This window comes from Rattus rattus, chromosome 16 (genome assembly GCF_011064425.1).
Source record: "Rattus rattus isolate New Zealand chromosome 16, Rrattus_CSIRO_v1, whole genome shotgun sequence".
NCBI lineage: Eukaryota > Metazoa > Chordata > Mammalia > Rodentia > Muridae > Rattus > Rattus rattus.
In genome coordinates, this window is record NC_046169.1 from 41,118,360 (window position 1) to 41,142,362 (window position 24,003).

Sequence of the window (24,003 nt, forward strand, 5' to 3'; positions counted from 1 at the left end):
CCAGAGCCCTGACAAATCCTTCCAGAATGAATAAAACCTGCCCCATACCCCAAACCAGACACAAATGACATTTACAACCTTCCTGGAAGTCTCAATGAGGCTGCCAAATCAGCTCGGCTTAACCGTGGGTAATTTAGTGCAGCCATAAACCGACCGTGTGCCCGGCAGACTGACCTCGGCTCTGAGCTGTGAATTCCAGTCTCCACCATGACGGCCTTTCTCTTCTCTCCCCTCCCCCAGCCTGAAGACAAGCAGAAGGCAGCCACAGCATTCTCCCAGCTCCGGGGTGCCATGGAGCTGCTGGGCATCTCGGAGGGAGAGCAGCGAGCCATCTGGCGGGTACTGGCGGCCATCTATCACCTGGGTGCGGCAGGGGCATGCAAAGGTACCGTCCCTCCTGCAGCTATCTGCTGTGGTGTGTGTCTCGGGGCTCCCCAGTGACCTTGAACACGTGCTGTCCATGAGAACCTGTCACACTGATGGGACCCTGTAAGTCACCCCTGCTGTCACAGTGGTCACGAGGCACATAGGGCCATGGAGCACCTGAAATGTAGCTCATGGCTAAGGGGCTGAGCTTAGAATTGTGAATAATTGTGTGTGTGTGTGTGTGTGCACATGCATGTGCATATGTGTGTTCATGTATGTGTGTGTAGTGTATGTTCATGTATGTGTATGCACATGCATGTGTGTGAATGTAGTGTGTTATGTGTATGTATGTATGTGCATGCATGTGTAGTGCTTGGTGTGTATGTATCTGTTTGCATGTATGTATATATGTATATATGTATGAATGTATATGTGTGCATGTATATATGTGCATATGTGGTGTATATGTATGTGTGTAGTGTATGTATATAATATATGCATGCATGTATGTGTGTGTACATGTATGTATGTGTGTAGGACAGAGGAAACCTTAGGATTGATTGCTTAGATGCTGTTCTCCTCGGGTTTTCAGATAGGTCTCTCACTGGCATGAAGCTGCTTGGTCAGGGTAGGCTGGCTGGGGCACCCGGGGATCCTCCTGCCTCTGCCTCTGCAGCTCTGGGCTAGCATCAGGCCTCTATGCCCAGTTCATGCACACACATGCTAGGGATTGAACTCAGGTCCTCAGCCTTATACAGCAGGGATTTGCACGCTGAGTCATCTCTCCAGCCCTGGGTTGGATGTGATTTTAATGACTAAGTTGCCAGTGGCTTCTGTTGGCCAGAGCAGCACTAAGCTCTGAGCATGGGCTGCCCATGTGATGAATGGCTGTCCCTGCCACACGTACCGGGCTCCGCCATTTGTGCTCATGGTCTGGTACCTCGACAAATGTCCGCCATCTTGATGACATAAATAACAGGAACCCAACCTCTCTCCTCTCAGTTATTGGTGCCAGGAGTCTGGAGCAGGCTATCTGCAGCCACATCCCATGAAGGCTCTAGGGAGGCCCTTTCCCGTCCACTCTGTGGCTCTGGCATATCTCCATGGTGATGTCACCTTGTCCTCTTCTCTGCCACCATGTGCGTTGCCTTCTGGGTTCTCGAGTCCTCTTTGGTAGCTTCTCAGATTATGGGTCCTTGGGCGAACACAGATAGCTTTGGCTTTACTGCAGATGTGGGCGGGGTCACGCCCTGGAGTTCATGACCATTGCTTGGCTCTGATAGGCTAGGGCTCCTTGATTAACAGCCTCAGGCTGTACTCAATTGGGGAGGGGGTATCTGAAGGAGGCTTCCTGCTGTCTTGGACAGATTCAGTAGAAGAGAAGAAGGTGGTGGGTGAGGAGGAAGATTAGGATGAGGAAAAAGAAGATGATGATGGTGGTGGTGGTGGTGGTGGTGGGGAAGAGGAAGAGGAAGGTAGAGGAGGTGGTGGACCAGTCCAGCAGACACCGTGCCCCGCCTTCCCATACCAACTGAGTATTCTTTGCCCCCAACTGCAGAGGAGACCACAGGGCCATGGTAAAAAGGGGCTCAGCTCAACTCGCTCTCCTCCTGGGACAGGTGGGAATCCCCTCCGATGTGCACTCAGGGGCTTCCCTTGTGTGGACATGCCCAGGATAAGAGAAAAATCCGCATCTATAAATATTTTATTAACTCATGATTATGGCAGTAATTCCTTCTGCCTCCCCCTCCTACCCCACCCTCTACATTATTTTATGGAGAGCCGTATGTCGGTCTGCTCGGAAGCCCTGCCCCGTGATTTACTGTATTTTTCAGCTTTGGAAGATTTCATAATGGGTTGTTCTAGAATCAGCTATTAAAAACCCACAGTCATGTGTAAATGTCCCTGCTTTGTGTCACAACAGATCGCTCCGAAATATATTAGGTTCATTTTCATTAATCAAGGATCCTCCTTTGCTTCCTCAGCTCGCTTCAGAAGCCTGGATCCTGCTAGTCGGAACCAGCATGGTCTGGGTGGGGAGATGAGGGGTCTCGTGACTGGATGCAGGGTTTGTGAAGTGACCAAGTGTGACAGTTTTGCACTGATGCTCTTCACTGAGAGGCGTCCACTGGATTCTTGCAAATTGTACTGTGCATGAGGGTTCAGAGTTGACCGCTGGGAAGCTCCATGCCCGGGGCTTCGAGGTGGCTTGGTTGGTAAAGTGACAGATATGCAAACACAGAGACCCGAGCTCCAGATACCAAGGCTCAGAGATGTTCTTCTGTGGTGTCAAAAGCCAACAGCATCTGGAGGTGTTAACCTTGGGAACTGTCTCTAAAATTTCCTTGAGTCTGCTTGGCTGTGCTCATGCCAGGGTGCCAGGAGAACCACCCTCTTTTGTATGGGTCTTTCCTTGGTTCCACCCAACCCCCTGATGTCCCCAACAACACTCTGTTTGGGACATTGACCTGAACAGAATGGAGACATCTTTAAGTTGAGGCCATGGGTGTTCCTGGGACCAGTCTGACCTTCTCGGCTGAGGTGATAGTCTGATCTTGGGGACTCAGTATTGTCCTCTGTAAAATGTGACAGTAGTGCCCATGCCAGCACTCTTGTGAGACTGACTCTCTTAGTCAGGGTTTCTATTCCTGCACAAAACATCATGACCAAGAAGCAAGTTGGGGAGGAAAGGGTTTATTCAGCTTACACTTCTATGTTCCTGTTCATCACCAAAGGAAGTCAGGACTGGAACTCCAGCAGGTCAATAAGCAGGAGCTGATGCAGAAGCTGTGGAGGGATGATACTTACTGGCTTGCTTCACCTGGCTGGCTCAGCCTGCTCTCTTATAGAACCCAGGACCACAAGCCCAGGGATGGCCCCACCCACAATGAGATGGCCACACCCACAATGGGCTGGGTCCTCACCCCTTGATCACTAATTGAGAAAATGCCTTACAGCTGGGTCTCATGAAGGCATTTCCACAAGTGAGGCTCCTTTCTCTGTGATAACTCCAGCTTGTGTCAAGTTGACACACAAAACCAGCCAGTACATGGACTCTGTTGAACTGGACCATTTACAGCCCACCATTTACAGCCCCTCAGGTCTCCTTAATCCAGAAGTGACTGACATCAGTAGGAAGTCCTTCTTGGTGAGGGAACAGGAGCCTGTCATCAGTCTACTCCCCAAACTCCATGGCCTCGTAACTCTCCACAGAGGGTGGACCCATGTGTCGCTGTCCCTGCTGACCCTCAACATTGTACAGAGAGGATCATGGTAACTAGAATCCAGTCTGGCAGCCAAGCTGAGGGACGCTTATGCCTACAGCTTTATGTGGCTTGGCCTCTTCTCTCTGTGAGGGCCAGTAGTGTGTTTAATTTATTTGTCCTTCATTAAATTCGCCGGCCTGCTTGGCATTGACCCGCTGCCTAATATATGACATAGTCAGGCCATATATAAGCCTGAGTGGGGACTGTGGTGGGAAAGAAGTGAAGTGCAAGGCCACCACCGCCTCCCTGTCACCGTCGTAAAGATGCCAGGCCATGGATGAATGGGGCTGTAATTTGGGACCGTGAGAGGGTCGCTGCACAGAGGTTTCTAATGACAAGGGCCCAGCACCCCATCTTCTGTCGGACGCTGGCAGAGTCAGTGTGAGTGGGGGTGGAGGAGGTGTGTGGAGGAGTGGATGTGCTCTAGGCTGGGGAGGCCCTGAACACAGCAGGAAGCATGGCCGAAGGGCAGTGCCTTCCTTGCTCCGTCTAGGGTGCCTGTCTCTGTGCCCTTTCACCAATGCGGGTCCACTCACAATTAGTGTCTATGAGAACCAGAAACACTACCAAGGGATTCTGCACCAAAGCTCCTCCACATCCCGTGTCCTGCTGCCCTCAAGGGAGACGGTGCCTTGAACAGTGCCTTTTCCTCCCAGTGGGGTTGGTTATGGTACTTTTCATAGCCATGAAGGGAAACTTAAGAGTTCCTTCTCCCCCTTCTCCCCCCCCCCCCCCTCTCCCCCTCCCTCCTCTTTCCCTCCCTCCCTTCCTCCTCCCTCCCTCCCTCTCCCTGTCCCTGTCCCTCTCCCCCTCTCTCCTTTCTCTTACCGCTTGGTTGCTTCAGTTATTTTCATGTGTATGATTGTTTCACCTGCGCGTATGTCTGCACTGCACGGGTGCCTGGTGCCCTTGGGGGCTGGAGGAGGGCATCGGATGCCTGGAACTGGAGTTATACCTGTGAGCCTCCACGCGGGTGCTGGGAACTGAACCCAGGTCTTCTGCTAGAGCACCAAGTGCTTTTACACATGGCACCGTCTCCCCACTCCTCCGTCTTCCCTTCCTTCCACTCCTCTGTGGCTATTGGCTGTCAGGCCCCCAGCTGCCTGGGGATGCACCACCTCATTGGTTCCACGCTACAAGGATTTGCTGGTGGCGAGTGATGATTTGGGGAGGAGAGTTCCAAGCTGGCGCGGCCTTGGGTTGGCTCAGGGGGTCCTTCAGGGACTAAGCTTACTGAACAGATGCAGTCGGGGAGTTGTCGTGCGCAGGGTCCACACAGCTGGTTCATCCTGTGTGACGCCAGTCTGAGTTCCCACCCAAAGCCCTGCCCTGGACAGCTGTGGGCTGGCACGTGACTGGGGAAGGGGGAGATTCCATTAATCTGTCCTCGGACCCAGGGCTCCGGAGGCCCAGCTCCTCCCAGTCCCCTCTTCCCACGTGCTTCTCAAGGCCAAGTCTGCGCCTGTCCGCCCTGCCCCAGCTGGTGGCTTGGCTTCTGGCCCAGCAGCTGTGCAGCAGGCCTATTCTGGGCCACAGGCGAGGATTTATTCTGCGTTTTCTGAGCATATTGAATTCATTCATTAAGCGGGGATGGCTGTTCTGGGATGGAAACAATTAGAAGTTTCTGAAAAAAATGAACTCCCTGAAGTGGCTGGGGCTGGAAGGCAGGGCTCCCCGCAGCTCCAGGCCTTCGGGGTGAGTGGGGAAGCGGCAGCGGCAGCGTGGGGGCTCTGGGGTTCTGTGTTTTTAGACTCCGTTTCTCTGAGTAATCGTGGAAGCCGATGTCCCCGAGCGGTGGCCCGGTGCGAAGCACTGCCTAAACAGCTCTACCCCCATGCAAAGAGGCTACTGATGGTGGTGCTGATGGTTGAGGTGATGCTGGCGGCCGGGATGGTTGTGATTAAGTAGTTTCTAATGGATGTGTTGAGTGACCCGGGCGGCCTGGTGCTGCCAAGAGCATGTGGCTGTTGAAAGGTGTTGGTTCGAACTCCCTCCCCAGGGTGTCTGCTGTTCTAGCACAGTGGGCAGGTCACTCATGGCTCTGCCGTTCGTCCTCCTGAGCTGCTGTTTCTGCTGCCACCTCGTGTGACAACCCCTGGCCTGCGACTCCCTGAGCATTCGGCTCTGCAGCTTGCATTCATCCCCCGTGTAGCCGGCTTTACTTCGTGCACCTAACTTCACTCTTGAACGGCTCTATGGGAAAGCAGCCAACCCATTCTACAGATGAAAAGACCAAGGCCCAGCAAGAGGGCATCTCTGGTTTGAGATAACACGGCTAGGCTGAAACTGTCTTAGGACATCTGACCCCTGACCTCTGGCTCTTCCCACAATCTCCCAGAGCCATGAAGAATCCCTGTCAGTCACTGCCCCCTGAAGTCTTGGTTGTGTTAGTTTGGGAGACCTCCCCAAGGGCTATTCCTTCACCTTGTGAGTTCTCAGTGCACAGGGTACAACAGAGACTCGGAGAAATCCTACAGCAAAGCAAGCCTGCTGGGTCAGTCTGAAGTCACCCCACCTTGATTTCCCAGGGGACTGTCACCTCCCAGAACACCAGGAGGTACAAGGGCTCCCCTGCTGGCCTTAGGTGTGATGCCAGTTCCTACTGGGCCATATGAAACAGCAGTAGTTTCTAGATGGTTCTCTGTTCAGATGTGTGAGCAGCAGAGATGATGCTGGTGCGGCTTCCTCCAAGGCAGGCAGAGGGAGCCCCATGGGTGGGCAGGGCCGTGTGTTGCCTGTGGGCAGGCAGCCTCAGGTAAGATCCCTAAGAAGCAGGAAGCTCTTTAAGAGTGAGGGGTGGCCTTTCTCATGGTTGGACAGAGACCTAGTTCCTGGATGCTTCTGCTGCTGAACTTTTTTTTTTTTTTTTTTGGTTCTTTTTTTCGGAGCTGGGGATCGAACCCAGGGCCTTGCGCTTCCTAGGCAAGCGCTCTACCACTGAGCTAAATCCCCAACCCCTCTGCTGCTGAACTTTTGCTCCCCGATCAATCTGTCCTTCCTGAGGGTGGATGGTTCGGGTGCAGAGCTGATGAACCCACAGCCTTGCTACATCTTCATGCATGCTCCCCTCTGATCTTTGCAGCCCTTATTTTGAGGAAGATGACAACTGAGGGTCAGACAGTCAGACTCACTTCTCAGGGCATCGTGTGGTACCAGGAGGTGGTGGAGGTGGGGTTTGAACCAGCAGGCTTTGTCTCCAGAGCCAACTCCTTCTTCTTGAGGCGGCAGCCACAGCCCTGGCTTATCTGGTCTCTGCAGGTGGCCTCTGTCTTCTCGGGCTTCGGAATTGTAAATCTCCGTGTGAGGCAGTGGGAGCCAGATGCTCTGGCATTATAAATAAGTCCCCGTAATGTTGAGTAATTCGGGAACAGCTCAGCTATTGTTGGAAGGAGGAATAACTCGGTTATTAATAAATGCAGGAGGTCACGGTAATTGATAGCAATTGAACCCACGGCGCGCAGGGACAATAGCTGTGCCATTGTCAACTTGTGTGCATGTTCTCTCCCTCCTTCCCTCCCTCCCTCCTCCATCCTCCGCCTTCCTCTCCCTCCTCTCTGCCCACTTCCTAACCCCTCTCCCTCCTCCCTTTCCCTCCTCCCTTTCCTTCCTCCCTTCCTACCTCCTCCCCATTCTCTGCATCCCTCCTTCCTCCCTCCCTCCTCTGTCCTCCTCCTCCCTCTCCCTCCTCCCTCTCCATCCTCCTCACAAACCTCACCTCCGCAGGTAGATTTGAATCCCAGACTCTGCAGCCTCAGGATCTGCTCTCACACCTGCCTTTCCCTCTCTCAGTCCCCCTCTCATTCCCCTGTTCGAGGCTTTGCCTTCCTGGTGGCTCTGGAGACAGAGTAACCATGCAGGCTCTTTCGGCTGAACCAGAATTTCCCAGAGCAGTGTCCGATGCGACCTGGGACGCGCTGCAGGCTCAGCGAAGGCATCCCGAGGTTAAATTGTGCTAACAAGAACCCCCCCCCCCGCTGGAGACTCACAAGAGCTGCTTTAAAGGCTGTGAGAAGTCCCGCAGCGATGACACTTAACCAGGCTGTGACAGGAGTCGTGCGTGTGTGTGTGTGTGTGTGTGTGTGTGTGTGTGTGTGTGTGTAGAATACAGGGATCAGTTTCCTCAGTGTGTGTGTACAGCCACTCTTTGGCTGCTCTGATAAACCTAGCTTTTTCTCGTAGGTGCTGGGGTCCCAATCTCATGCCCCCCCCCTTTACGGCCATGTCTGTACCCCCTGAGGCCTCTTTTTCCTCTAGTGTGTTAGATGACCTTTGGGGAGACAGACACTCAACTCTGAGGCCGTCCTGCCCTGTTCCACACCTCTGTTGCCACTGATTTGCCACTGAGAATCACTGAGTCAGCCCTGCCCTCCCTAGGAGGCTGATGGTTTGAGCCTGGCCTTACTCAGACATGCAGGTAGCCTCTGGGGAAAATACAAAAAGATGGCAGCAGGAGAGAAGGCAGCTGGCTGAGAAGTTGGCTTCCTCTCTGGACTCTTTCCCAGGCCACCATCATTTAAAGGGAAACCCAGCTAGACACTGGTGTCTGTGATCACGGGTGGTTGGTGTCTCCTGGACCTTTCCTGGGCTTGCTGAGGGGAAGATGCTGAAACAAGTGTTCCAGGACAAGGGTGCACATGTGGTATGAGCCTAGGAGGTGCCAGAAGGGATCTGGGAAGCAGGGAGGCAAGGGTGGGCTGCCTGCCCCCTGGCTACAGAGGAGGTTTTTTTTTTTTTTTTTTTTTTTTTTTTTTTTTTACCAGAAACCCAAGAAATGGCTGCCAACCCAACGTACAGTGGGGAATGACCTCTGCACTCGTGGGGAGGGGGATATTCCAGGCATAGCTTCTGGAGCTCTAGCAGGTGCTGTAAAGAGCATCCAGCAAATGTGGGCAAGCTCTTGCAGCAGGCTGAGGGCAGGGAGAGACACACACTGTCCCTGTCAGAACTAGTTCTGACTTCTCTCTCTCTCTCTCTGACAGTCCCCTCCTGACCCTCTGCCCAGTTCCACTTTGTTTTATCTTTAGCTTGACGTTGTCTCGCTGTCCTGGTTGTAGGCGGGTGGTCCAAGATGGCGCTCACAACTCTCCAAGATGGCTGGCTTCTCGGGGTAGAGCGGGGCTCATACACTCTCTTTCCAAAACCTTGGAGGTGGGGAGGAAGCGAGGGTAGAGTGGCCAGAGCTGGCCATCAGCCATGCACAGGCGCACCCACGTCTGGACTCGTTCCTCCCTGGGTAACTTTTGGGGGCGGGTCTAAGATGACAGTAACGAGCCCTTGGTGGAAGACAGTGGAGTAGCTGCCGCACAGGCCTGGCCAGGGCTCACTTCCTGTAGCACAGCGGGCAGGCCCACTTACTTCCTGTAGCACAATGAGCAGGAAACTTCACTGTGAGTAGCGGTGGTCTCGTTCCATCTGTTCATTCTGTGGGATTTTGTGAGCATCCACGGGATGAGGCCCGGCAGTGTTCCTGGCACCTAAGCCCTATACAAATCTCACTGGCTGCCATTACTGTTAACTGATGACCTCACTGAGGTACGGTCCTGTTTCTCCAGATGCTGGGGCACCCCCGCCCCCAACCTCAGTGGGGTCCTTCTGAGGAGCACAACAGTGTCCCTGGAGGGGGTTGGTAACAGACACTGAGATAACCCATGACCCCATTTCAGTAAAGAAGTAGCTTTAGTCAACTCAGGGTCCCCAGAGGGGACGCCGATTCCCAATGATAGCCATTTCCTGAAGCAGCTGACAGACCTGCAGCTGGACGCCCTGCACTGGCAGGGCCTGGCAATGAGCGCCCCCTGGAGGTTACAGGAGGAGATGCGGCGGCAGTGCGCTGGGTATTCCTGCCTTCTCCACTCAGTCTTGTGCCTAAAAGGATCTTGGGAGCTCTCACGACAGTCACAGGTCATAATTGTGCTTGAGTGGTGGTCGTCTGGCGTGGCAGTGGTAGAAATTGGAATCTGAAGCTATGATCTTAACCAGTGCCTTCTCTCTCCCTGTCGGGTGGCTCCTCTGATCAGGTCCTTGGCTTTCCTGGGATGGGCCCGGCCACTGCTCCTGTCTGAGGAGTTTTCGGTCAGCACCTGTGCTACTGGCCAAGCCCCCATTTTGGTTTCTCTAGCTGGAGGCCCCTCAACAGAACTTGGAAATGTAGGCTGGGAGGAAACACAGAGCCCAGTAGGCCACCCCTAGCTCCTCCCAGAAACCCCACCACCAGCTCCCTCCTCAGCTCCACCAGCTGCTTGAGACTGTGCAGGTCACTAAAGGGGATGAGGGTGGGGTAGAGTAGGGGGCAGAGACTCCAGGGCAAAAGTGCACAGTGGTGTGGGGCGGGACGGGAGGGGCACAGAAGATGACAAGAGACACTAGTGGGGAAGTCAGCTCCTGTTAGTGTGTTCCCAGCCCCCTCCCATCCCCGCCTCAGCCTCATCCAGGGGTAATGGGCCATCCTGCTCCTCTCCAGTGCCTGCCCAGCTCCCTTTTTAACAAAGAGAAAGCTGGCTTCAGCTGTGGAGGTAGCGATCTAATTAGAATCTAATGACTTGCTGGTGCCCATGTCGTGTGTGTTTCTACTTCTCTCTTGTGACAGGCGACAAGGATTCTCATCTGAGATGGAGAACTAACATTTCCCTTTACACGTGTTTCTCCGAGAGAAATAGATGACCGGGTTCCCATCAGGGTCCATGTACCTGGGTCTTAAGGATATTTTGGGTGATATCTGGAGGATAGGTGGGCTTCAGGGGCTGCGGGTTCTTCCACTCGGCAGCTCTCCACTGTCTGGGGGATCATTTGTATCTATTTTGTCACCTCTAAGTGACAGTGTAACCTCTAAGCAACAGCGTCACCACAGAGACAAAGGTGGGGGGGCAAAGTTCAAGCTGTGCAGAGAATTCAGGCCACTGGGCTGAATAGTAAGGCTCATCTCAAACCCTCAAGAGAACCACAAATGGTACTAGTGTCGGGGACGCTCGTGAAGATTTAATGGTGAAGGCAATCAGTGGGGTGGGAGAGGGGCTGACACATGTCGAGCTCTCTCCGTGTGCAACACGTGGGATCGCAGATGGACTCCCAGGTTCCAAGCAAGGCGAACTTAAAAATAGAGCATTTTCAACTGATGAGGTCAGTAAAGTTTAACCAGTATGGTTGACACCATCACCAACATCACCAACATCACCATCATCACCATTATCATCACCATCATTCCCCCATCACCACCACCATCACCAGCGGTGTCATTTCTGACTGACTCCCCTAAGTCTCAGCTTCACCACCCCTGGGAAGTAGTGTCTGTGCGAACGTCCCTGTGTAGTGGGCACATGGGGGCACCCAGCGAGTTGTTGCTAGTTACCATGCTCCCAGGATAGTGCTGGTTAAAGTCTCCGGCAGAATCTCCCCCAGGGTTCCTCTTTCACCCCAAGAACGATTGTTCTGTTGTCTACTTGACCCTGCTGAGCCCCGGCAGCCTGCAGGGTAACCATCGATTCTATTTCAGAGAAAGAAACACATTTGCAAGAAGACAGAGCCCTTGAAAGGAGCGCATTGTGATTTGTTTTAATTAGTTATTTGTATTTAGGTTACAACATCAGCCCACAGCTACCGTAGAGAATTTGGAAAATGTCAGCTCCTTGAACTGCGTAATTCCAGGATGACTGCATTCCTGTTTGTCATGTAGCTTAAAATAATTTGAAAGCATTTATTTCTTTGTGTGGCGTGCGCAGACAACCTGGCAGGACTTAGTCCTTTCATTCTGCCTTGTGGGTCCCGGGGATTGAACTCTTGGTCTTTCAGGCTTGGTGGCAAGCCCCTCACTTGCTGAGCCCTATCACCATCCTCTCCCCACTCTCTCACTGTGACAGAACTTTAGAAATGACTTAACATCCTCTTGTGGGGTGGTTCCTCATCATTTTCACTTAAGCTTTTACTCGTGAGCATGGTCTGTGCCACACAAAGTCAGGTTGTCTTAACCGAACTCCATTCAGCAGTGTGGCTTCAATGTCTCTGAGGACTTAGCTGCCCTCCTCCATGCCATACTCATTTCTGCCTCAGGGCCTCTCTACCAACTCCTTGCCTCTAAGCTCCTTCCTGGTCATAGCTGAGCCCACTGTCACATCCTCCCAGGGTTCCTCTGAGCAACACATACTCACACAACCACTGTGTCCACACTCTGGTTTAGTCTCTCCTTGCAGCATGTACCACATGAGGTTATCTCACTGCCTGCCTGTCTGTCTGTCTGTCTGCTTGCTTCTTGCCCAAACCCCTCCCTGGACTGTGAGCTGTGAGGGGTCACCAAGTAGAGTCATCACCAAGTATAACTTGCTCTCATATCAAAGGTTCTCAGTAAACAAGGGCTGAACATACAGGTGGCTGTTTGGATGTGTGGCTAGGTAACTGGAAAGTGGCTGTGTGATTGAGTAGGCAGGTAGGGGTCAAAAGGTAGTGGGCATGCACATAAATAAATACATGAGCATGCACATAAATGCATAAATGGGTGTGCATATAAATACATGGCTGTGCACACAAATACATACATAGGTGTGACATAAATACATACATGGATGTGCACATAAATACATACATGGGTATGCATGTAAATACATACATGGGCATGCATGTAAATGCATGCATGGGCGTGCACAGAAATGCATACATGGTTGTGCACATAAATACATAATGAATGTGTACATAAATACATGGGCATGCACAGAAATACATACATGGGTGTGCACATAGATACACAATGGGTGTGCACATAAATACATACATAGGTGTGCACATGGATGCATCATGGGTGTGCACATAAATACATACATGGGTGTGCACATAGATGCATACATGGGTGTGCACATAAATACATACATGGGTGTGTACATAGATGCATACATGGGTGAATATATCCCAATTCTACCCTATCTCCATTTAGGGTGTTTCTCTGTTCTCGTTAACGGCGTAAAAACAATAAGCAAAGTAGGTGTGAAAAGGCGAGATTCCCTGAGGTGTTTTTGGGCATGCAGCTACCCTGTGCTTGGCATCTCACCCCTCATCTCTTCCCCATCCTCTGTGCAGTGGGCCGGAAGCAGTTCATGCGGTTTGAGTGGGCCAACCACACTGCTGAGGCCCTGGGCTGTGACTACGAGGAACTGAACACTGCCACCTTCAAGCACCACCTACGGCAGATTATCGAGCAGATGACGTCAGGGCCACAGCGCCAGGGCCTGCAGGACAACGAAGCCTGCTCAGGTATCGAGTCTCCGAGGCTACACTATGGGGATGTGGATCTTGCTGGGACTGCACTAGAACCTGCACCTCATGCTTTCCGGTGTTTTCTTGTGTTCATTAAGACTTCAAGAATTCTGTGCACGTGTGGAGGTGCCAGGGAGTACCTGCATTGGCTGGTAGAGAAATCATTCCTCCCTGTCTGATGTTTGTGGTCAAATGGTTCACTCTGGTTAGGACCCAAGGAAGCTGCTGAGCCCTGGAAGGGTCCTCCATGCGGGGAGATGGGACACTCAGGCAGTGCCCAGGGCTGATGGATTTCCAGTGTGCTTTGTGTTTGTGAGATCTTGACAGGCAGGGGAGGCAGACCTACCTGTGTGAGGGATGAGAGCAGGACTGGTGTGCCGAGGACTGAAGGGAGATGGGGAGAAGATGGAGGGTAGGTGCCAGTAGGCACACAGAGAAGCTGAGGAATGGGGCAGGGTGTGACTTGCCTTGCCGGTCAGGATGTGCTCTAGAAGTGTCACCTTGAAAGCTAAGCAGTGACCAGGAGGAGGAGCTAAGAACCTGTAGAAATCACAGGCGAGGGCAGGGGCATGACCCAGTGGGGAGAGTTCCTGCCATGTAAACATGGGAACCTGAGTTTGCATCCTTAGAACTCGCCTAAAAACTGGGTGGAGCAGTGCATGCCAGCAATGAGGAGGCAGCGATCACCCTGGGATCTGCTGAGTGAGTAGTGAGTCCAAAGTGATAGAGCCAGGTGCCAGTGTCACACACACACATACACACACATGCATATACACACAAACATGCACATACACACATGTACACACACTCACACACAAATATGCTCATAGACACAATCATGCACATAAACACATGTATATATATGTACATACACACATGCACATACACACATGTACACACACAAATGTGCACATGCACACAAACCTGCACACATGTATACACACATGTACACACATGCACATACACACATGTATACATACACAAATATGTACATACACACAAACATGCAGGTACGCATATGTACACACATGCACACACAAATGTGCATATACACTTTTATACACACAAACATACAATACACACGTACACACACTCACACATACTCATGCAGGCATGTGTGCATGTACACACCTACACAAACATGTAACCCCCAACACACACAAACACATGCATGCACACACTCTCACACACTTGTATATATCCACTTGAATGTGCAAACATACACTCTTGTATGAGCATGTAACACCACCCCCAACACACAGATGTACACAGTCACTAGGTGAGAGAGGACACAATGAACCAGAAACATGGCAGTGGGAGTGAGATGGGGTGGCAGATGCTGGGTCTAGGGTAGACACTGAGGTGACACAGAAAGCCCAAAGGGGCATCTTGAATTGGGCCTGAGCATCTGGGCAAGCACACACACAGATGCTACATGAGTGCATGGGTGAGTATTGGGCATGCACGTGGATGTGTGCCCCATGCATGAAAAGAGGTGCGATGTACTCATGCAAGATAGACAGACAGAGAGCACTTCTTGAGTTCTGAGTTGGTCTGTCCAGCAAAGGTCTCTGAGACAGACATTAAGCAGACAGGGGACTTGTGTGCCTCAGATCAATGCTGTGAGGCCGTGGGTTGCCTAGCAACAGCCCAGGGTGGGGATGGAGATAAAGGAGGGACGGGAATGCTTGGGAGCAGCAGTGGGCAGGCTGTCTAGAATGTGCAAGCTGAAGTATTTGTCTTGAGGGGAAATGGATTCTAATTCTGTGGAGGGAACTGGGTGGAAGGTCACGAGCTGGGATTGGCCACTCTCCTATGCACAGCCTCGTCAAGGCCAGCTGCTTTAGCGAAACGTGTTTGTGGCCCTGCATTCAGTCAAGTCCGAGGCCTGCTAGGCTTTCCAATCCTCTAGCATGGGAGAGGAGCCCTCTGCTGTCTCCCACAGCTCGGTGCCTGACTTGCTCTCACCTCTGCATGGACGGAGTCCCACTGTGGGGCCCTTCTCTCTGCCTGGGAGCTGAGTTACTGCAACACAGTGATTCCGGCCAATTCAAACAGCCGGAGGACATTATGAAGCCAGACTGCTCTGTTTCTCAGAACATCTCACCTGAGTAAAATCTTAGGAGTGAAGTGGTCGAGTCTGAGTATAAACCTGTGACTGAAAAATGGGCACGCTTCCATCCTGTGTCCCGACCCAAGATGGTTCCTTACTTCGGGGCACGCCCAGCTTCTGAATGGAGATGTAGATTAAAGCAATAAGGATCATGGATGTTTGTACCTCCTCCTAAAACTATGGGCACATTCTTAGAGCACAGAGCGAGTGTCACCTCCCTCTGGTGACCTTGGCTACTTGGTATTGATGCCGTTAGCCCCGGGATTCGTCACGACCTTCAATTATGGATCTTTTTCTGTCTCCCACGCCAGGGCTGAAGATGACCGGTGTAGAGTGTGTGGAGGGGATGGCCTCTGGCCTGTACCAAGAACTCTTCGCAGCTGTGGTCTCCCTCATCAACAGGTAACAGTGTCCTTGTCGGGCTGAGGCCAGGCCTCCTGCAGAGATCAGTGGGAACAAACCAGGGCCATCTCTCACACGGTGGCATGCTTTGAACAGAGAAGGGGCATCTAAGGTGGGCAGAGCTGTGCTTAAAATCCCACCCTTGCTGTGTGACTTAGTCAAGTCCGTTTACCTCTCTGGTCTCCACAACTTTAAAGTGGCCGTTTCCTCGGGACTTATCGTGGGGTTAGACGAAGCAAGCAATACCTTGAAATAAGTTTCTCACCGTGAAAATACCAACAGCAGAGACTGAGAGCGAAGCTCAGTGGGCAAAGTTGTTCCTGCCCAAGCCAAAGGGACAAAGTTTAGAGCCTAGCAGTCACCTGATAATACCAGTGCTGGGGACTAGGGGGTGAAGGCAGGTAAATCATTTGGCAAGCCAAAGCACTGAGCTCCAGGTTTAGTGAGAAACCCTGCCTCAAAAAATCGGGGGAAGAGCAATGGCACGCGCACACACACACATCCTGCACACACATACATGTGTCACATACATGAGTGCATGCATGATATGCACACATATGTGCACACATATGTTCACCCCACACACAACAATAAAAATTACAGATTTGGAGACAGCTGCTGAGGGCTGGGGATGGCCACAATGACTCAACATGCTTTGTGGTGTTTACTGCACACAGCAGCCCACTGTGCAGGTGAGACAGAGCGAAGTGTATGTGGGGTGGATGGGAGGAGCCAGCCATTGAGATGCTACCCTCTGCTGCTCTCTTCCAGTGGCCCTTGTCACTGGTTTTTCTAACTTCTCCTGCTAACCGTGGGGACAAGGACAGAATGGTAGGGTAGCCTGTGGGGCGGCAGTCCAGAGCATGTGCCGGGATGCTCTGAGCTCAGCTTCTGCAGAAACCCACTGAGCATCTCCAGCTTGGCCCGTGGGGAACTCGGGGAGGGGGGTCCCCCTCTCCTCAAGGGCGCACGGCATAATTAGGATTCTGAATCCTGTTAAGGGATGAGCTGCTGCATAGCAACTGAGCAGCTGGGATCTCCAGTCACTGGGGGCCTTGGAATCAACTCCCTCTATTGCTGTCTGAGTAATTACCACATATCGGAGGTGCGGGCGCCTTATCTAGAAGCCAAGGGATCATCTCGATTAGAGGAAGGGAGGGCTGGGCTCAGAGCAGGGAGTGAACTGAGGCAGAGAGGCCGCCTCTCCTAGATGGCAGGCCAGCATTTCCACAAAAGAGGCTTTGATGAGAGGGAAGGTCACCAGGACGGCTATAGGCTCTAGCAGGTGCTTGCCTCCCCAGCCCTCTTCTCATGGTGGTCTCCGTGGTGGCTGTCCCACTTGACCCTGCTTTATACATAGAAAACTCTTCACAAACAGAAGTGAGGACTAAGGTTCAAAGCCCACTCTCTCGATCTGACTGCAGATGTTGCTGGCAATGACTTTGCTGAGCACCAATCACAGGGCAAGCTGCATAGTCATAGGGGGGACGGGTGTGCTGTAACACCCCATTCTCCCAGAAGCCTTTGGAGCTGGCTTCTACCTTTAATCATCTCACAGATGAGCATCAGAGAGGTCAGACCACTCCCCAGAGACACACAGCCTCTCTGTTGCAGAGTCCTGCTAGGGACTGCTGCAGAATTTTTCTGTCCCGTCTTGTCTTTTGATTCGAGTAGCCTAGGCTGTTCACCCTTGACAGAAGCTTGGAAACACCCAAGGAGGTGAGACCCTAAAAGTGCATCTCTGTAAAATATACACAAAATGGTTTCTCAACTGCGAGTGCCCCGGGGAAAGAGGGGGATGATATCCCGCAGCTTCTGACTTGGGGCCTGATGGAAAAGTCATGTTTGCTGAAGGCCTCTCATCAGGGCTGGAGCTGACTCTTAAACCCCTGTGTCTTTTACTGCCCCTGGGGACCAGCTTACCCCTGTCACCATTAAACAATCAGGGAAAGTCATATTCAGAGAGGTTAAGTAACTTACCTGGGGTGAGGTCAGTGGGTCACACAGCCTGTAAATGGTGACCTTAGATTTTTTTTTTTAAGATTTATTCATTTTATATATGTGAGTACACTGTAGCTGTCTTTAGACACACCAGAAGAGGGCATCAGATCCCATTACAGATGGTTGTGAGCCACCATGCAGTTGCTGGGACTTGAACTCAGGACCTCTGGAAGAGCAGTCAGAGCTCTTAACCACTGAGCCATCTCTCCAGCCTGTGACTTTAGATTTGAAGCCAGATCTCCAAATCTCAGTTTCTCCGTCTCCACCATGGGGGAGACTTGACCCAGCAGACTCCACGTTAGCTTGGAGCCCCTCTCTTCTCTCCCCAGATCCTTCTCTTCCCACCATCTGTCTATGGCTTCTATCATGGTGGTCGACACCCCAGGCTTTCAAAACCCTCGGCACCAGGGCAAGGACCGGGCGGCCACCTTCGAGGAGCTGTGTTACAATTATGCCCAGGAACGTTTACAGCTGCTGTTCTACCACCGGACCTTTGTCTCTACTCTGGAGAGATACAAAGAGGTGTGTGTCAGCTGGGCTGGGGCCTCCCAGGCCTGTGCCCAGGGGTGAGGCCCAGGTGGGGTGGAGTCTCCTGCAGAAAACCTCGCTCCAGCTCTGGCTTCCTCCACCTCTGCCTTGGTGCAGATGGCCTCTCAGGAGCTGCTGCTGGGTACAGACACAAGGCTGAGCGCTCCCTCCAGAGGACAGCAGCCATTTCTAACAGAGCAACAAGTACACACACCAAGCCACGTCCCATAAACCACTTACATTCCAGCCACCCGGTCCAGTCCCCTCTGAAAAGCCCCTATCTTCATATTCCCATGCTGGCCATCGGAGGGGACACACTCATACCGTCAGCACAGAGGAATACTCAAGTCCCAGTAGACAACCAAGAGAATGTATCCAGATGACCATCCTGTGTGTCCACGTGACAATGAGGTCGGAACCCCAGGTCTCCAATGAGTGCCTGGGGCAGGTGATAGTAGCAGCCATCTTGTTTCCTGTAGTATAACTTGCGTACAAATCCCAGTCATCCCTTTGGTTGCAGCAAACAGGGATCGGACACGAGTAATTATGGGTTGGAGAGTCTGACTCTGGCAGATTGGCTGTGTGGCCTTAGAAAACTTAACCACCTTCTCTGACCCTTGATTCCATCCCATAGGAAACTGAGACTGATGCTTGTTTATCTGTTATCACTGGGGATTGTACGTCTACAGAACAAACAGCCTTGAAGCCTTAGCACCAGAGACCTTTTTGCTACTGCTCACAAGTCTCTAGGGAGCTTGGGGGCACTTTGGTCTGGGCATGACTCTGGAGCATATGGTCCACTTCTGGGTACATGCATATTTCACGACGATCTTAAAACTAACTCTGAAAGAACGGCTTACTAGTGATGGAGCCTTTCCTCCTTTTCCCAACCGCCGAGCTTACAGAGGGGACTAACGGTTACTTCCTACGAATTTCAGGAAGGCATTCCCGTGCCCTTTGACCTCCCAGAGTCCTCCCCCGGAACTACAGTGGCTGTGGTGGATCAGAACCCCTCTCTGGTAAGAAGGGACCCAGGAACTTGGGCCTCTCAGACGTGAAACTCAGTCTATGAAAGGCTTTGAGATGCCCATTCTCCAAGCTCTGTGCACCTAGAGCCACCCCCAGGGATAATTAGAGACGGTGATGGGTGTGCGGTGTAGATGTGGAAACGCCCTGGGGCCTAAGACCCGCCACTCAGCTCTGTTCTGAAGAACTGCCTTAGACAGACAACAGACTCCTGTGAGCTGACCAGAGGCGCCTGTTGGGGGCTCCAGCAGCTCCCTCCTGAGGCCATCGGGATTCCGTTGAAGATGCTGCCCGCAGAGGCTCAAGGAAGGGGATGATCTCAGAGTCAGATGGGCGTCTGTGGGAGAGGCCTCACGTAGACATCTCTTTCATCCCCAGAACCTGCTGATGAGTACCTCAGCTCACCCACTGACCTTTGACCTGTGACCCTGATTTTTTTTTTTTTTAACTTTTGTTTTCTGCCCTTCTTTTTTTGGTATGAAAGTTCTGAGGCTATGGTACAGTCTGGGCTTTGCCGGTCATTATTCTTGATTCCCTCAAGCCCATCTTTTTGCTTCTCTCAGCCTCACTTTGTCCTTCTTCAAAGTGGGCACAGTGTGTTTCTCTGAGTAGGCATACCCTCACAGAAACGTCGTATGGAGAGCGTTGTCATTGAGTGTGACTGGAAGCATCCTGACAGTGGCACTTCTTCAATCAGTCTCCTGCTGACCAAGGATGGTTGCCATGGCTCCTGCAGGTCACAGTGTGCCACACTCCCTGTGTGGAGCTTCCTCCTCCATAGCCCTAGGGAGTGGCTCTATGCTGAGACTCCTGTCTGAAGGGTCTAGAGTTGTTCTCACTTCAGGCTTTCTTATCTGTCTGTCTGGAAGGGTCAGCTGGGAGCGTGAAGCAGTCAGAGGGCCCTGAGTTGCGGCTTCTGGGGGCCTCTCCTGAGGATGGGCCATCCATCCATCTTGACTGCAGTGAGGATACCCAAGAGTTTTCTAGGCTTTGCCCTAGGGACTCACCGTATGACCTTGGATGTGTCCCTTGCCTTCTCCAGCTTCAGAGACAGAAAGGCCACCAGAGCCCCTGCTTCAGGACTGAGAGCCTCAGGTGCTGGGCCTCCCAGGGCCCCAGGCACCTGGGATTCGATGATGTTACCATGCTCCCATCACTCCTCAGCCCATTGTTTTCTCAGGCCAACTCAAACCTCACCAGGCCTCTCTCATGTACCAACCCAAACCCACAGATTCCCTGGAAAGTTGTTGCTATGGCTAGCTTTAAACTTCAATGTCTGCTATGGACTCAAGTTCATGCTCTCTAAGGTTTTCCTTGAGTGCTTGTCTCTTTAAATTTATTCCCTGAGATCTCAGTATAATGAAATACCAAGACTTAGAATGATGGGGGCAGGCTGGCTACACACACACTCCAGCTCCCTGTGTGTGTCTGGGGAGGAATTACAAGCAGGCACACCTTTCTTAAATCCCCAAGGCAAATCTCTGGGGAAGACCTTTCCAGACTCCATTTTACACATGGGGAAACAAGGCTCAGAGGGGCACCGAAGGTTGTCCAAGGTCATCAGGAGTTAAAGATGGAGACAGGGAGGATTCAGACCCTTTGCAGACGGTGCTTGGCTTCAGTACTGAGAGTAAGGGCTAAACAGGTTCACAGGTTCTACCAGACATGCGTAGTCCTGAGGGCTGAGAAGAGATACCCCGAACTGACTCTTGGCATACACTTGATCTCCCTCCAGGTCCACTTAACAGCTGGAAGAGGTATTGAAGACGCTGCGGGCCTTTTCTGGGTCTTAGATGAAGAAGTCCGGGTGGAAGGCTCCAGTGACAGCGTGGTACTTGAGCGTCTGCGTGCAGGCTTTGAGAAGAAGGCATCTGGGGCTGAAGGTAAAGGAGGTTGGGGTGGGCATGGGGCCTAAGTCCTACCTTGTCATGGGAATCCATCTATGCCAGTGAGGAAAGGCCCTGAGTTCTCTGCTAGGCCAGCACAGTGCCTGGATCTGTTTTAGAAGGTCACAAGCATGTGTTAACTTTTATTGAATACAGAGGAGAAAAATACAGGTCAAATACAATGTTCACATAGACACACATACACCTGTGAGGTAGGCCTGTGTATTAGTAACCTAGTCTACCTGTGTGTACATTGTAGCTAACATAGTTTACCTTTGTGTATATTGTTGACCTGTGTGTACATTGTAACTAATGTGGTCTACCTGTATGTACATTGTAACTAACATAGTCTATCTGTGTGTACACTGTAATGCTCATAAAGCAAGATTGCAAGTGTATCTGCAGGCCCCTGGGGTGCACACACACACACATACCTGCCACAATATAAGTTAACTAGGGAGGTCTCAGAGTACCCCTCCCCCACATCATGCTGTTTGAACCTCTAGCCTCCCAAACTATGAAGTTAAAAGACTCTTTTTTAAAAATATAGGAGCCCATCTCAGGCTGTGCGCATGAAAATGAAACAGAACACAATTAAACCAATCTCTCAGCTGCTCCTCAAACATTCCATGTGTACCCCCGCCCCAGGGACTGTGTACTGTTAGTTCCATGCACCAGGGCACTCTTCCTCCACAGCCTAGCACAAAGGGTGAACTTCCTCGCCTCCTTTGAGTCTTGGGGACCCTCTGTGACCATCACCTGGGTAAAACAACACCTCATGCTATCTGGGCTGCTGTCTCCTGCACGTTTACTCTTTGACATACGGATGGTCAGAAGTATTTGGGATGGAGAGATGGATGGATTGACAGATTAGACATCTGACATCACACACTTTTGCATCAGCCACACCCATTTCAGGGTGGGCCAGCTCCTTGCAGGGGAGAGCAGGGCTGGTGCCCCTCACAGAGGCAGCCCCTAAAGTAGCCCTGAGGTGATTAGGTACTCAGGTTCTTGACACAAAGCTGATGACTATGTGAAAGCTCAATGATGCAGATCCAAAGAAATGAAATTCTCAAATGCAGCATCATCTCTGTCAGGACTTTAAAGTAAAAAGAGACTGGAGGTAGGGTTGGAAGGAGAGGACCTCTTGTGGAGTGTGGCTCAGTTAGAAAGGGACTTGCTGATGTCTGTAAACCTTTCTTCTACTAGGCTTGATTGTCCAATCCCAGATACTCTGAGTAGGATGCTCCAAGATCATCTTTTCCCAGGAGGAGACTCTGCTCTTTGTCCTAGATGGGTCAAAATAGGCACGTTAACTCAGACAGGTTGATTAAAGGGCTTTTATACCTCTAGACTTTCCTGATGAGCTCTGAGCTCACAAGAATGAACCCTGGAATGGATACTATGACTGAGTGTCCTCCCATGGGCTAGTGAGCCTTCCTTAGTCACTATTCTATTGCTGTGAGAAGACACCATGACCAAGGCAACTCCTATTAAAAAAATTAATCAGGGGGCTGGCTTACAGTTTCAGAAGTTTAGTCCATTGTCATCACGTGGGAAACATGGTGACATTCAGGCACATATGGCACTGGGGAAGTAGCTGAGAGTTCTACATCTGGATCAGGAAGTGAAAGTCTCTGGGCTTGGAATGAGGTTTTTGAAACCTCAAAGGTCACCCCGACCCCACTGTGATACACCAACAAAGCCATACCTACTAATCCTTTCAAATAGTGCCACTCCCAGGTGATGAAGTACTGAAGTCTATGAAATTTAAGAGGGCTTTTCATTCAAACTACCACAGAGACCAGGGTAGAGTTTGTGTTCCTGGATAGTCACATCCTATGAATTTTGTCCCAGAGGTTGAACAGAAAGGGCTGAGAAGAAAGACCCTGCCTGGAGATCCAGCCTTACAGAGAAGATAATGAAGGACTAAAACAATATAGTATAAGACTACATCTCTCAGACATGTCCATCTGCCCATCTACCTATCCATCTACCTACCTACCCACCCATCCATCCATGCATCCATCTAATCATGCGGCTACCCATATATTCACCTATTCACCCACTCATCCATCCATCCATCCATCTACCCATCCACTCATCTATCCATCCATCTACCCACCCACCCATCCATCCATCCATCCATTCATCCATCCATCCATCCATCCATCCATCCATCCATCCATCCATCCATCCATCCACTCATGTATCCACCCATCCACCCACCCACCCACTCATCTATCTATCCATCCATCCATCTACCTATCTACCCACTCACCCACCAACCCACCCACCCATCCATCCATCCATCCTTCCACTCATGTATCCATCCATCACTCATCCACCCACCCACCCATCCATTCATCCATCCATCCATCCATCTGTCTGTCCGTCCATCCATCCACCTACCCACCCACCCATCCACCCACCCACCCATCCATCCATCCACCCACCCACCCATCCATGCATCCATCTATCCATTCATCCATTCATCTATCCATGCATCCCAAATGCTTCTGACAATCCATGTACCATGCATGACACTGAACAGTAAGGAGAGAGACAAACACTTTGCGATTTGAAAGCATCACCCGAAGATTAGCTGTAGTACAGTCTTGGCAGGGCTGCCGTTTGCTGAGTGAGTCCTGCGTGCCAGGAGCTATCTAAATGTTTTATACATCCTTTGACCCTTCTCCACCTTGGGAAGTATGTATTATTTAAGCCCCACTTTGCAGACCAGGGAACTACGGTTCAGAAACTCTGTGGCTTGGCAACTCCTTACATTCCAGGCAATCTGCATTCCCTCTAACCCCAAGGCCAAGTCATTTGTGCCTCTTTCTGATCCCGTCTTTTGTATCCAAGAGTCTGGCGTCAGCATCTCCCAGTGTTGCCTTTGTTTGACTCACAGCACTTCAGACGGTTTTCGTCTGCACATGGATACACAGTATCTAAAGTATTTAACAGATACTTATCTCCACGGATGGCAGGAAAGAGCTAGTGCTTATATGCATCAGGATCGTGGTCAAGTGTTTCTTTTGAAATGAATGTGTTTATCGAAACGTGAGTTGGTTTAAACAAAACTTGATGTAAATCATAGCCCGGCTGACAGCTGGGTACGAATAGGAAATTCGCAAAGACTGTGTTCTGCGATGTTTGGGCCAAATAGGTATGTGCG

The 24,003-nt window shown here is 51.4% G+C and overlaps 1 protein-coding gene across 1 annotated transcript in view; it reads left to right on the top strand.

Annotated features, from left to right (window-relative positions):
* The window catches only part of Myo18b (myosin XVIIIB), a 194,338-nt gene that overhangs the window by 18,303 nt on the left and 152,032 nt on the right, over nucleotides 1–24,003 (top strand). Inside the window, exons 11-16 of the mRNA XM_032886778.1 lie at nucleotides 241–385; nucleotides 12,693–12,866; nucleotides 15,294–15,384; nucleotides 17,715–17,907; nucleotides 18,852–18,932; nucleotides 20,675–20,822. Of these exons, the coding sequence (XP_032742669.1) occupies nucleotides 241–385; nucleotides 12,693–12,866; nucleotides 15,294–15,384; nucleotides 17,715–17,907; nucleotides 18,852–18,932; nucleotides 20,675–20,822 (832 nt within the window). The remainder of the gene's footprint in view (nucleotides 1–240; nucleotides 386–12,692; nucleotides 12,867–15,293; nucleotides 15,385–17,714; nucleotides 17,908–18,851; nucleotides 18,933–20,674; nucleotides 20,823–24,003) is intronic.